This window comes from Bos javanicus, chromosome 29 (assembly GCF_032452875.1).
Source record: "Bos javanicus breed banteng chromosome 29, ARS-OSU_banteng_1.0, whole genome shotgun sequence".
Classification (NCBI taxonomy): domain Eukaryota; kingdom Metazoa; phylum Chordata; class Mammalia; order Artiodactyla; family Bovidae; genus Bos; species Bos javanicus.
The window spans coordinates 28,383,131-28,396,533 of NC_083896.1; the positions used below are offsets into that span (position 1 = coordinate 28,383,131).

Here is a 13,403-nt window from a genome sequence, read left to right on the forward strand (position 1 = left end):
TGTTCCTGACTTTAGGGAAAATGCTTTCAATTTTTCACCATTGAAGATAATGTTTACTGTGGGTTTATCATATATGGCTTTTATTATGTTGAGGTATGTTCCTTCTGTGGCTGCTTTCTGGAGGGTTTTTATCATAAATGGATGTTTAATTTTGTCGAAGGCTTTCTCTGCACCTATTGAGATAATCATACTGTTTTTATCTTTCAATTTGTTAATGTGATGTATCATATTGATTCATTTGCAAATATTGAAGAATCCTTGCATCCCTAGGATAAAGTCATGATGTATGACCTTTTTAATATGCTGTTGGGTTCTGTTTGCTAGAATTTTGTTGAGGATTTTTACATCTATGTTCATCAGTGATATTGGCCTGTAGCTTTCTTTCTTTGTGGCATCTTTGTCTGGTTTTGGTATTAGGGTGATGGTGGCCTCATAGAATGAGTTTGGCAGTTTATCTTCCTCTGCAATTTTCTGGAAGAGTTTGAGTAGCATAGGCATTAGCTCTTCTCTAAATTTTTGGTAGAATACACCTGTGAAGCTATCTGGTCCTGGGCTTTTGTTTGTTGGAAGATTTTTTATTACAGTTTCAAGTTCTGTGCTTGTGATGGGTCTATTAAGATTTTCTGTTTCTTCGTGGTTCCATTTTGGAAGGTTATACTTTTCTAAGAATTCATCCATTTTTTTCCAAGTTGTTTATTTTATTGGCATATAGTTGCTTATAATAGTCTCTTATGAAACAAAAAGTTACTTCTCTGTTGTCTGTTGCGATTTCTCCATTTTAATTTCTAATTCTGTTTATTTGATTCTTCTCCCTTTTTTTCTTGATGACTCTGGCTAATAGTTTGTCTATTTTATTTATCTTCTTGAAGAACCAGCTTTTAGTTTTGTTGATTTTTGCTATCGTCTCCTTTCTTTTTCACTTATTTCTGTCCTAAGTTTTATAATTTCTTTTCCTCTACTAACCCTGGGGTCCTTCATTTCTTCTTTTTCTAGTTGCTTTAGGTGTAAAGTTAGGTCATTTATTTGATTTTTCTCTTGTTTCTTGAGGTAAGCTTGTATTGCTCTGCACTGCTTTCACTGAATCCCATAAGTTTTGGGTGGTTGTGTTTTCGTTTTCATTTGTTTCTATGCATATTTTGATATCTTTTTTTATTTCTTCTGTGATTTGTTGGTTATTCAGAAGCATGTTGTTTAGCCTCCATATGTTTGTATTTTAATAGTTCTTTTCCTGTAGTTGACAACTAATCTTACTGCATTGTGATCAAAAAGGTCTCTTGCTTTTCTTATACATTTTTCTGCTTATCAGAATGTCTAATTTTTGACAGGATGCTGGAGACTTGTTGAATGTCTTGTTTTTTGTTTTTCACAGTGTCTTAAAGTTTATTTTCAGCAGTCAGTTAAACTTTGTGCAGATTGTTTTGCTGTTTTTGAGACTGTATCTAATGGGTTTTGTTAGTGCAGCATTTATTCAAGAGCTAATTCAGAACTGATTCTAAGACACAAACTTCTTGGCTTTCTGGGGAATGCTACAGGTAGGTTTTCATGGAGCGTTCCTTACTGAGTGATTGGTAGACAACCATCCCACAGACCTGTGTAGCTCTGATAATCAATTATTTAGCTTAAATTTTCTTGCTATTTCTTCCATGTCCAGCTTTGTGGAGTTTTATCTTAAAAATGCACACCCTAGACAAAGCTCAGACAAGACACAAGGATATCTATATGGAGATTTCTAGATTTCTTTCTCTGTGGCTTTTCATGCTTCACTTGCCACTCCAGCTACTTCAGCCTCCCAACATTGGTCTCTCTTAGTTTACCAGAAATGCTGTGCTCTGTTGCCATATACCTTTCTTCAGCCATGATCTCAAAAGGATCACCAGACCAAGAGTCAGGGTGGACATAGGGTTCACCTCATCTGTTCCTCTTCTGTCTTAGGTCATAAGTCAGCATTACTTGGTGTTCAGTGTCTAAAAACAATTATTTTATATATGTTGTCCAGTTTTTAATTGCATATGGTGTGTGACTAATAGAGAGAACAATCCAAAGCAAGTCCCTTCAAATGGATGAATACAATACACTCTATCAAAATGAGCTAAGACACATTTTGAAACTGATTCGGGGAATGAAAAAGCAACAAAATTCAGAATTAGGACAAATTCAGTAATGATATAATAATTCAAGAAATTCCTAGAAATGAAAAAAAATAATTTAAGAAATTAAAAGTAATAGAAGAGCAAATAAATACAACAAATAATACTTCAAGAAAAACAGAACCTGAAAGAAGGAAATGAAGAAAAGAAAAAAATTGAAGAAATTTATGGGAAGCAACAAATGTAGATACCAGGTCAAGAAGATTTAGTCTATGGTGAGCAAGAGCCACAAGGACAAAACCAAAGCAAAAGTAAAAAATGTAATTCAAGGAACTTTCCCAGTATTAAATAGATAATAATTTAGATATCTGAAGTGACATATTAAAAAGAAACATCACACCTAATAAAAACACTGAAGAGTGAATATCAAAACATATCCTTATAAAATTATTGAAAACCACTTAGTACAAATTTTTGAGTTCTTTTTGAAAGACCTAGAAACAATTACTAACCCAGAAACAAAGAGCCCCTGTACTACAAACTTAGTTTGTAGCCTTGAAACACCTTTTCACCACTAAAAGAATACAAATAGCTTGAAGAAAGTGTTGGTTTCTGGTCTGAAGAATGGAATATATGAGAGGAGATCAGACAATATTTAACATTAGACCTTGTCATATCAGACAATATTTAATATTAGAGACTAATAGAACCATATCCAAAAGACTCAAGAGACAAAATAAAGAGAATTCCACAGGCCAAAGACAGAAAATTTTGAGCAACAAAAGGATAGTAGTTGTAATAGAGTAAAACACAAAAAAAGTATGATTAAATTAGTGAGACTATAAAGATACTAAAGAAAAATAATAATCTTTGGAGGATAATAAGAAATCAAGGTACTGTTTTAAAATTAGAAAATGAAAGTGTGTGTATTTATATGAACTGTAGTGATGGATACTCAAATCTGTGCATGTGATAAATTGCATCAAAGTAAATGTATACACACAGAAATGAGTATAAATAAAAATAGGGAAAGCTGAATAAGATCAGTAGATTGTCTGTCATAACATGCAGAATCCTACGTATGATACTGTATTGTAATTTTGCAAAATATTCCCATTGGGGGAAACTGCATAAGGTACACAGGATCTCTCTATATTATTTCTTATACCTACATATGAATCTACAATTATCTCAGAAGATAAAATTTAGCTTAAAAATCTTCATTAGCTAATCTTCACAACATTTTCATCAATGATATATTGCTGAATATATTCTTGACAACTGCATAGTCTTATAAACGTATTTCCCTTAAGAATGAGAATGTATTAGTGAAGACTTCTTATGTCTACCTTCTTATGCCCCTCGATTTCCTGCCATTCTACCACTGTTGGTCTACAGTTGCAGCAACAAGGTGACAAATTTAGCATTCCTTATAAATCCATATTCCTTATGGAAAGTATACGGTTTGTTTTATTGAAAAATTCAAGTATGTTTTGAATCCCTTATTTATGTTTGAATCCTTTAGAATAAACATTTTAAGCCTAGTTGATAATGCCTGATAGTGGATAGCTAATGATGAGTAACAACCATAATGGAAGTGACTGATGACGATGTTAATGGTAATGACCAAGGTGGTGTTGGTGGTGATGACGACAAAGACGATGATGATACGGTTATTGGTTGTAAAATGTTTTAAAGGAGGGCATTAGACTATAGTTTCCCAAACAGCAAAGTGACTCTACCAATAAAAGGAAAATTAACACACCTGGGAGACAAAAGACATGATTCACAGCAAAGGGGTAAACCAAGACTCTAATTGCTCCTTAAGTGACTGCATCCCAGGAGAAGCTGTGACCATACTTATATAAATAGGCTGACCTGCAAGTCCCCAATCTATGAGATCTATTTTTCATGACAGTGCTGGTCCCTTTGAGTAAACAGAATTAGATATAAATCTATAAGGTCCTCTCACTCCCTGATATTTATTTCCTGACATTTGAAATCTAGGCACCCTCTGTAATTTCTGGGAAACTGATCCATTTTTCCTCAGTACAAGTACTTAATCATGATTTAAAGCAATTGTACAAAGAACATATATCTTCCATGAACTCTTGTTTATAATGCAGAAGATTTTCAACCATATGTTTACTTCATCTCTAAGTGTTTTTTCTTTGTGTGTTATTTTCTTATGGGCAGTAATCCTGAACTTCTGATGGTCTGCTAGAACTGGAGGTAATAATTGTAGTGACTGATATCAAGTATGGGGTCATGTTTTCCTGTTTTATGTTATTAGATGATTGTGGGAGAAAATAATTCTCAGTGCTGTCTAGGGTTTTCCAATCAGCCCTGCACTAAGTAAATTATGTTCACTTTGTACTGTTCTGTAAAGCCCTTTGATTTATGGTAATGGTATATTCCAGGTGGATTTTTCCACATTTCAAGAGGTAGAAATTGAGTAGAAGGGGATATGCAAGATATTTTCAATCTATTGTTGCTACCTACTTTTTCTCCTTTTTAATAAATTGAAAAATATTCAAAAAATCTTAGCTATTTCTGATAGTAATTATTATGAAGCAAACAATTTAACCACCAATAATTTAACATATAAAGTTTACAAAGGCAATGCAGATTTTCTTGTCTTCACACCACATCCTAAAGATTCAAAGACTCTTACACTTAGATAAGAAATATAGTTAGCGCCAGAATTACTATTCTTATAGAAATCATTTATTAATAATGTTATTATTCTTATAGGAATCAAATGACACCATACATTTTGAAGTGCTACAGTTAGAAACTAGGTTACAAAAATTTTTAAATACTATATGCCGATACACATGTAAGTATATATACACTGATAAGATGTAAAAAGACAGTCTAGACTGTTGTTAGTCTCCAAGGAACAGGAAAATAGCATTGTATTTTTGCTTCTTAGTGTTTCTGATTTCTTACAATGCACATTTAATGCCTTGATAATTTATTTAAAAATCTGAAATTGTTAATAAAATTTGTCATTTATGTCCAGAAATTCAATAGATTAAGTTTACTAAATAATAACAAAGTGCTGCACACAAGCAACATAGTTTACTGAAAACAAAATAGACTAGAAGTCAGAAGTCCAAAGTTTCATAACCAGTTTTGTGCTTGTAAATTTAACTTTTAAAGGCTAAGTTTCCTAGAAAATAGGAAAATAATGCAATATTCTTTTTTATTAGCTATGCACAATCTAACACACCAAGGATCAAGCATGTTCAACCACATCATTGCTTAGAGCTCTAGGTGTGCAGGTTTATAAGGCTCCACGCTTGGGCCAAAGGAAGAGCTCATGATCAGAAGAAAGCAGTTTCAGTTCCAAGTCCTTGATAATTAGGAAGCCTCAGGAAAATCACTTCTTTCTGGCATTTCAGTTTCCTCCATATGAACATAGGAATGAAAATTCAACTCTAGACATATTTTTCCTTATACACAAAACTTGTGGGAGGAGTTAATGAGATTGACTTTTGACTAACATTACATAAAAGTTAGTAGCTGTAAAAGTGAGCAAAGAAAATAGTGCAAATTTAGGGTTTTAGCTTTAGAAATATTTATTTCAGAAAAGAGATATCTATAGCAATGATGATCCATGATTCTTATAGCCATGTGTATAATGCGGGTACTTTGTCAATAAGGAGATAATGGCTTATTATGATCTGAAAATAAAAACAACAACAATAGTAAGAGTAACTATTGAGCCCTACTCTAGACCTGCGGTCCCCAATCTTTCTGATATCAGGGAATAGTTCTGTGGAAGACAATTTTTCCACGGACCCGAGCAGCAGGGGTATGGTTTCAGGATAATTCAAGGACGTTACCTTTATTGTGCACTTTAATATTATTACATCAGGTCCACCTCAGATCATGAGGCATTAGATCCCGGAGGCTGAGGTCCCTTGCTCTAGACGATGCTACGTGCCAGGACTGAGGCCTCAGCACAGATGGATTAATTGAGAACCTCTGTAGACCACAAAGAATTCCAGACACCTATTGACACATCACATTTTTATGGAGCTGGCTTTTTGAAAAATATTTTCTAACTATGTATTATCCAATATTATTTTTACAAACACCTTAGGAATCGATATCACTAATTTCACATTTCAGATGCAGAAACTGACTTGTAATTCAGTGATACTGTTGTAACTACCATATCACCCTGACACTAAATCTGTTTGAGACAAGTTTTCATCTGTTCACAATTGGTGAATATTTAGGACTTCCATAGACCACAGGGAAGTTTCATTTCAGAAGCAAACTACGTCTCCAACTACAAAATATGAATTCTACTGCTTGTTATCTACCGGATTGAGCTTCTCAGACTTGAACCTGCATCAGCCTCACCTGGAGACAGTGTGGTACACAGATCAGTGGACCCCAACCCAGAGTTCTTGACTTGGGAGGTCTGGGGTGAGGCCAGAGAATCTGCATCTCCAATGTCTTCAGGCGATGCAAGCAATGCTGGTAAGGGACTAGACTTTAAGACCCACTGCTCTAGGATATTTCAGAGACATGAATACGGTAAAAGTTCTGGATCTTGTTCCATTTTTCTTCTCATCTCTATGACCTTTGAAATACCCAAGGTCTAGTCTTCCTCCCAAAACAAAGAGTAGGATGAGGGAACATTCATCAGAAAGGATATCAGGATCCCTCTGCTGGTCCCAAATGCTCAAAACTAGCTTCACCAAGCAGTGCAAGAAGCAGCCTTTCAGGTAGTTCTTCTCTCCCATCCCCGCAGGGCCCCCACCCAGAGGAGAATGGCTACAGAAAATCACTCTACAGTGACAGAGTTCATTCTTCAGGGTTTGACAGATCGGCCAGAGCTTCAGCTCCCACTTTTCTTCCTCTTCCTTGGGATCTACTTGGTCACCATGATAGGGAACCTGGGCGTGATAACACTGATTTGTCTAAATGCCCACCTTCACACCCCCATGTACTACTTCCTCAGCAACCTGTCCTTTGTGGATCTCTGCTACTCCTCTGTCATTACCCCTAAGATGCTGGTGAACTTTGTGTCAGAGAAGAACATCATCTCCTATGCAGGGTGCATGTCCCAGCTCTACTTCTTCCTGGTGTTTGTCATTGCTGAGTGTTACATGCTGACAGTGATGGCCTATGACCGCTATGTTGCCATCTGCAGACCTTTGCTTTACAACATCAACATGTCTCATCAAGTCTGCTCCCTTCTGGTAGCTGGGGTCTATGCCATAGGGTTCATTGGTTCAACTATAGAGACTGGCCTCATGTTGAAACAGTCCTACTGTGAACACCTCATCAGTTATTACTTCTGTGAAATCCTCCCCCTCATGAAGCTAACATGCTCTAGCACCTACCATGTTGAGATGACAGTCTTCATTTTTGCTGTATTCAACTTCATAGTCACCAGTTCAACAGTCCTAATTTCCTATGCCTTCATCCTGTCCAGTATCCTCCACATCAGTACCACAGAGGGAAGGTCCAAAGCCTTCAGCACATGCAGCTCACACTTTGCAGCCGTGGGGATTTTCTATGGAACAACCGCCTTCATGTACTTGAAACCCTCCACGGCCAGTTCCCTGGCCCAGGAGAATGTGGCCTCCGTGTTCTACACCACAGTGATCCCCATGCTGAACCCCCTGATCTACAGCTTGAGGAATAAGGAGGTAAAGGTGGCCATCCAGAAAACTCTGAGGGTAAAATCCTTTTGATACAAATGTTATGATTCTTTCTCAGTTTTAAAAATAACTTGTTATGAATCCCAGAGGGGAGCACTCCAAATGCTCACCTACTTGGGTTTGGAAACAGTCCCTTCTCTGCATGACTGGGTAACTGCTCTTGCCTCCTTCCCTCTTCCTTCCCACCTTCTGTTTCCTCCCACTTCTGTTTGAAGCCAGCTGGTGTTAAGTTGGATGAAGCATAAGCTGGAATCAAGATTGCTGGGAGAAATATCAATAACCTCAGATATGCAGATGAAACCACCCTTATGGCAGAAAGTGAAGAGAAACTAAAAAGCCTCTTGATGAAAGTGAAAGAGGAGAGTGAAAAAGCTGGCTTAAAACTCTACATGCGAAAAACTGAGATCATGGCAACCAGTCCCATCACTTCATGGCAAATCGATGAGGAAACAATGGAAACAGTAACAGATTTTATTTGAGGGGTGGGGGGCTCCAAAATCACTGCAGATGGTGACTGCAGCCATGAAGTTAAAAGATGCTTGCTCCTTAGAAGAAAAGCTATAACCAACCTAGACAGCATATTAAAAAGCAGAGACATTACTTTGCCAAAAAAGGTCCATCTAGTCAAAGCTATGGGTTTTCCAGTGGTCATGTATGGATGTGAGAGTTAGACTATGAAGAAAGCTGAGTGCCAAAGAATTCATGCTTTTGAACTGGGGTGTTGGAGAAAACTCTTGATATTCCCTTGAACTGCAAGGAGATCAAACCAGTCAATCCTCAAAGAAATCAGTTCTGAATATTCATTGGAAGGACTGATGCTGAAGCTGAAACTCCAATACTTTGGCCACCTGATGTGAAGAACCGACTCCTTGGAACAGATTCTGATACTGGAAGAGATTGCAGGCAGGAGGAGATGGGGATGACAGAGGATGAGATGATTGGATGTCATCACTGACTTGATGGACATGAGTTTGAGCAAGCTTTGGGAGTTGGTGATGGACAGGGAAGCCTGGCATGCTGCAGTCCGTGGGGTCACCAAGAGTCGGACATGATTAAGTGACTGAACTACTGACTGATGTTAAGTTCATCTTTTCTCTCATTGAGAAGCATTTTCTCTATTCTGACCCTTTGGCAAACTCTATTCTCTTGATTGTAATTTAATATATGTTTTAAAATTTCACAGAATCAGAGAACCAACAGTGGCTACTGGGATGGGGGGTGGACATGACAGCCAGGGGATTAAGCTCACAACTATTATATATAAAATAAAGAAGGAAAAAGGATGTATGGTACAGCACAGGGAAATAAACCAATTAGTTTATGGTGACTTGGAAGCAACCTAGATGTCCATCAGCAGATGAATGGATAAGAAAGCTGTGGTACATATACACAATGGAGTATTACTCAGCCATTAAAAAGAATACATTTGAATCAGTTCTAATGAGGTGGATTAAACTGGAGCCTATTATACAGAGTGAAGTAAGCCAGAAATAAAAACACCAAATACAGTATATTAACGCATATATATGGAATTTAGAAAGATGGTAACGACAACCCTGTATGCGAGACAGCAAAAGAGACACAGATGTATAGAACAGTCTTTTGGACTCTGTGGATGGGGGTAGGGATGATTTGGGGGAATGTCATGGAAACATGTATAATATCATATAAGAAATGAATCACCAGTCCAGGTTCAATACAGGATCCTTGGGGCTGGTGCACTGGGATGACCAGGAGGGATGGTACAGGGAGGGAGGTGGGAGGAGGGTTCAGGATGGGGAACACGTGTACACCCATGGCGGATTCATCTTGATGTGTGGCAGAGCCAATACAATATTGTAAAGAAATTAGCCTCCAGTTAAAATAAATAAATTTAAATTAAACAAAAAAAAAGTGGCCACAAAGAAAGAAAGAGGAAAAAAAAGTGTATTAACTATAAAAATACTGAATAACTTTGTTGCATGTCTGAAAGTAATAGAATATTGTAAATCAACTACCTTTCAATTAAAAATTAAACTTTTATCATTGAATTTTAGAGTCATTCACTGTTTAATTACCTTCTGTGTAGAAAACATTGCTCAACCCAGTTCCTACTTATTTGCATTTGCATGGGTGTGTGCTAAGATGATTCAGTGGTGTCCAACTCGGTGTGACCCTATGGAGCATAGCCTACTGGGCTCCTTTGTCCATGGCAAGAATACTGAAATGGGTTGCCATGCCCTCCTCCAGGGAATCTTCCCAGCCCTGCTATAGAACCCATGTCTTTTTAGGTCTCCTGTATTGGTAGGTGGGTTCTTTATCACTGGCTTCACCTGGGAGGCCATATTTGCACTTGGGGAGTACACAAAGCAGAGAGCAATGAAATTGAGAGGCACCAAGAAGTAATATTTAGAGCTTTCTCATCTGGACTTCCTCGTCCATTTTCTTTGACTTCTCCCTACTTTTTTCCGCCCAAGAACTTCTACCTCATCCTTTTATGACTTTTTAGTCATGATAATAATAATGCCACCCACTACCATGTTTGGGGGCATCTACTCTGAGCCACACAACTCTTCTAAATGCTTTGTATGCCTTATTTCAATTACACTTCACAATAGTTAAGTACCACTGTTTTCCCCATTTCACTGTGGAATTTGATGTAGTAAATTGCTCAAGGTCACACAGCTGATAAACAAAGACTTGAGAACTCAAATCCAAGTCTAAGTGACTCTGTAACCCACACTCTTGGCTCTCAGTCATCTTGCCCTTTGCTTTATGCTGTTGCTCCCTCTGAACAGCAATTAACCCTGCCCTAATTGTGCTCTTCCAATCTCAAATGTCTCCTATAATCACTTCCTCAGATTCTCACCTTTCATCTTCCCTAATTTCTTCACATTTATCAGCAACTTCTTTTTATAACTAAGGAAAGTTTACACTAGAGTGACCAGCTCAGCAGTTTACCAGTCACCTTACCAGTTTTAACTCTGGAAGCCTCCACCCTGGGAAACCCTTCTGTTCCAAAAAACCAGGATGACTGGTCACCAGATTACATGCTGTTACAACTCTCTTCCCCTGCTTAATTAACTCAGAGATCTACCATCTACCTCAGCCAGTAAATGCAGTGGCCTTGAGACAAAGTTTCTCCCCACTCCTCTTGCTTTATTCCAATATCAAGGATACGTTTTAGACTTAGCAGCCTGATATGATGCATAAGATTAATAGATACTTCTTGTTATTTCTAGCTAATTCTGGTATTCTCTTGTATCTATCAGTGATTTATTATCAGAAATGGACCTCCAGTATTCTCAAGCAGAAAGGCAGTGAATAAAGGAATAACTTGCTTACAGTTTAACTAATGACTAAACAAAGGGTGAGGCTCCCTCCTAAGTGACTTCATGTTAGATCTGACCCAAAGCTGCCACTATGACCACTGCCATCATGTAAAATGGCCCTCATACTCACAAAATTGCTAATAAATAACTGAGCTCTGGGATACAGAATCACCTGGAAACTTGTTAAAGATACAAATTTGAGGTTTCTGCTGCCAATACTCAATACATAAAGAAGCCCCCGTCCACAGTCACAGCTTGCCGCATCCACCTCACACCTCTTCTGTCCCACTCCACAAGCACTCCATCCATACGTTGACACACAGCCATTCCCTGGCCATCCTTTGCTCTGGGGGTGAACAGCCAGCTGTGTGGTCTGCCTCTAGGGGATGGGACTTGGGAAGAGACCTGCTGCTGCTAAGTCGCTTCAGTCGTGTCTGACTCTGTGCGACCCCAGAGATGGCAGCCCACCCGGCTCCCCCATCCCTGGGATTCTCCAGGCAAGAACACTGGAGTGGGTTGCCATGTCCTTCTCCAGTGCGTGAAAGTGAAAAGTGAAAGTGAAGTCGCTCAGTCGTGTCCAACTCTTAGCGACCCCATGGACTGGCAGCCCACCAGGCTCCTCCATCCATGGGATTTTCCAGGCAAGTGTACTGGAGTGGGGTGCCATTGCCTTCTCCAGGGAAGAGACCTAGTGAATTATAAAAGTTCTTATATGACCCGAATACAAGTCCTTTGATATTGAACATCTTCCCCTCTCTGTGTCTTGTCTTTTCACTTCTTCAATAGTCTATTTCCAAGAATAGAAGTTTTCATTCTTAAGCCCAGTTGTCATTTCTGGTCTTTTATGGTGGGTACTTTTGCACTTATTCTAAAATCCCTTAGCCTATACCAACATCATGAAATTTTTCATTTTTCTTCAGAAGTTTTAAAATGTTTGCTTTTACCATTAAATCAATTATCTATTTAATTATAACCTTTTAATATGAAAAAAATTTAATATATACAGAGTAAAGAGAAGAGTTGTCTAAACATCCATATACCCAACAGCCAGCTCAACAATTATCCACATTTTGTTCTTTGATTATCTCTATGTCCACCCACCAAATATAGTATATTTTAACCATTGCATCTTCAAATATTTTTTGTTTATTCTCTTCCTTCCTGGACTCTAATGACACAAATTGTTTAGACCACTTGAAATTGTTCTACATGTTACTGAGGTTGTTTGCTGTTTTTCTGTGTGGTTTAGTTTAATAGTTGCTCTTTCAATAATCTTTTCTTCTTCAGTGTCTAACCTCCTGTTGCATGTGTGTGTGCTAAGTCACTTCAGTCATGTCTGACTCTGCGACCCCTATGGACTGTAACCTGTCAGGCTCCTCTGTCCATGGGAGTCTCCAAGCAAGAATATTGGAGTGGGCTTCCATTTCCTTATCCAGGGAGAATGGCCATCATCAAAAACAATCTACAAACAATAAATGCTGGAGATGGTGTGGAGACAAGGGTACCCTTCTACGCTGTTGATGGGAATGTAAATTGGTGCAACCACTATGGAAAACAGTATGGAGATTCCTTAAAAAAACTAAAAATAGAGTTACCATATTGCCCAACAATCCCATTTTTTAATATAAATTTATTCATTTTAATTGGAGATTAATTACTTTACAATATTGTATTGGTTTTGTATACCTGTGGCGGATTCATGTTAATGTATGGCAAAACCAACAATCCCATTTTTGAGTATATATCTGGAGAAAAACATAATTTGAAAAGATACATGCACTCCAGTGTTCATTGTAGCACTATTTACAACAGCCAGGACATGGAAGCAACCCAAATATCCATTGACAGAGGAATGGATAAAGAATGTGTGGTACATATATACAATGGAATATTACTCAGTCATGAAAAAGAATTAAATAGTACCATTTGCAGCAACATGGTTAGACTAGAGATTATCATACTAAGTTAAGTAGGTGAGACAGAGAAAGACAAATAACATGTTATCACTCATATGTGGAATCTTAGAGAAGAGTACAAATGAACTTATCTATAAAACAGAAATAGAGTTACAGATATAGAAAACAAAATGATTATCAGTGGGTGGTGGAAGAAGGTATAAATTGGGAGATTGGGATTGACATATACACACTCAGTTCAGTTCAGTCACTCAGTCATGTCAGTTCTTTGCGACCCCAAGAACTGCAGCACGCCAGGCCTCCCTGTCCATCACCAACTCCCAGAGTTTACCCAAACTCATGTCCATTGAGTCGGTGATGCCATCCAACCATCTCATCATCTGTCCTCCCCTTCTCCCCTTG

At 37.9% G+C, this 13,403-nt stretch overlaps 1 protein-coding gene across 1 annotated transcript; it reads left to right on the top strand.

The window, feature by feature from the left end:
• The first annotated feature begins 6,844 nt into the window (after nucleotides 1-6,844).
• On the top strand, nucleotides 6,845-7,807 carry LOC133241836 (olfactory receptor 8A1-like). The gene has a single exon (XM_061407755.1). It carries the CDS (start codon nucleotides 6,878-6,880, stop codon nucleotides 7,805-7,807), a length of 930 nt encoding a protein of 309 aa, XP_061263739.1. The 5' UTR covers nucleotides 6,845-6,877.
• Nucleotides 7,808-13,403: the final 5,596 nt, after the last annotated feature.

Excerpts from the sequence above, each read along its gene's own strand:
- LOC133241836 (XM_061407755.1), top strand. The coding sequence starts at position 6,878 with ATGGCTACAGAAAATCACTCTACAGTGACAGAGTTCATTCTTCAGGGT.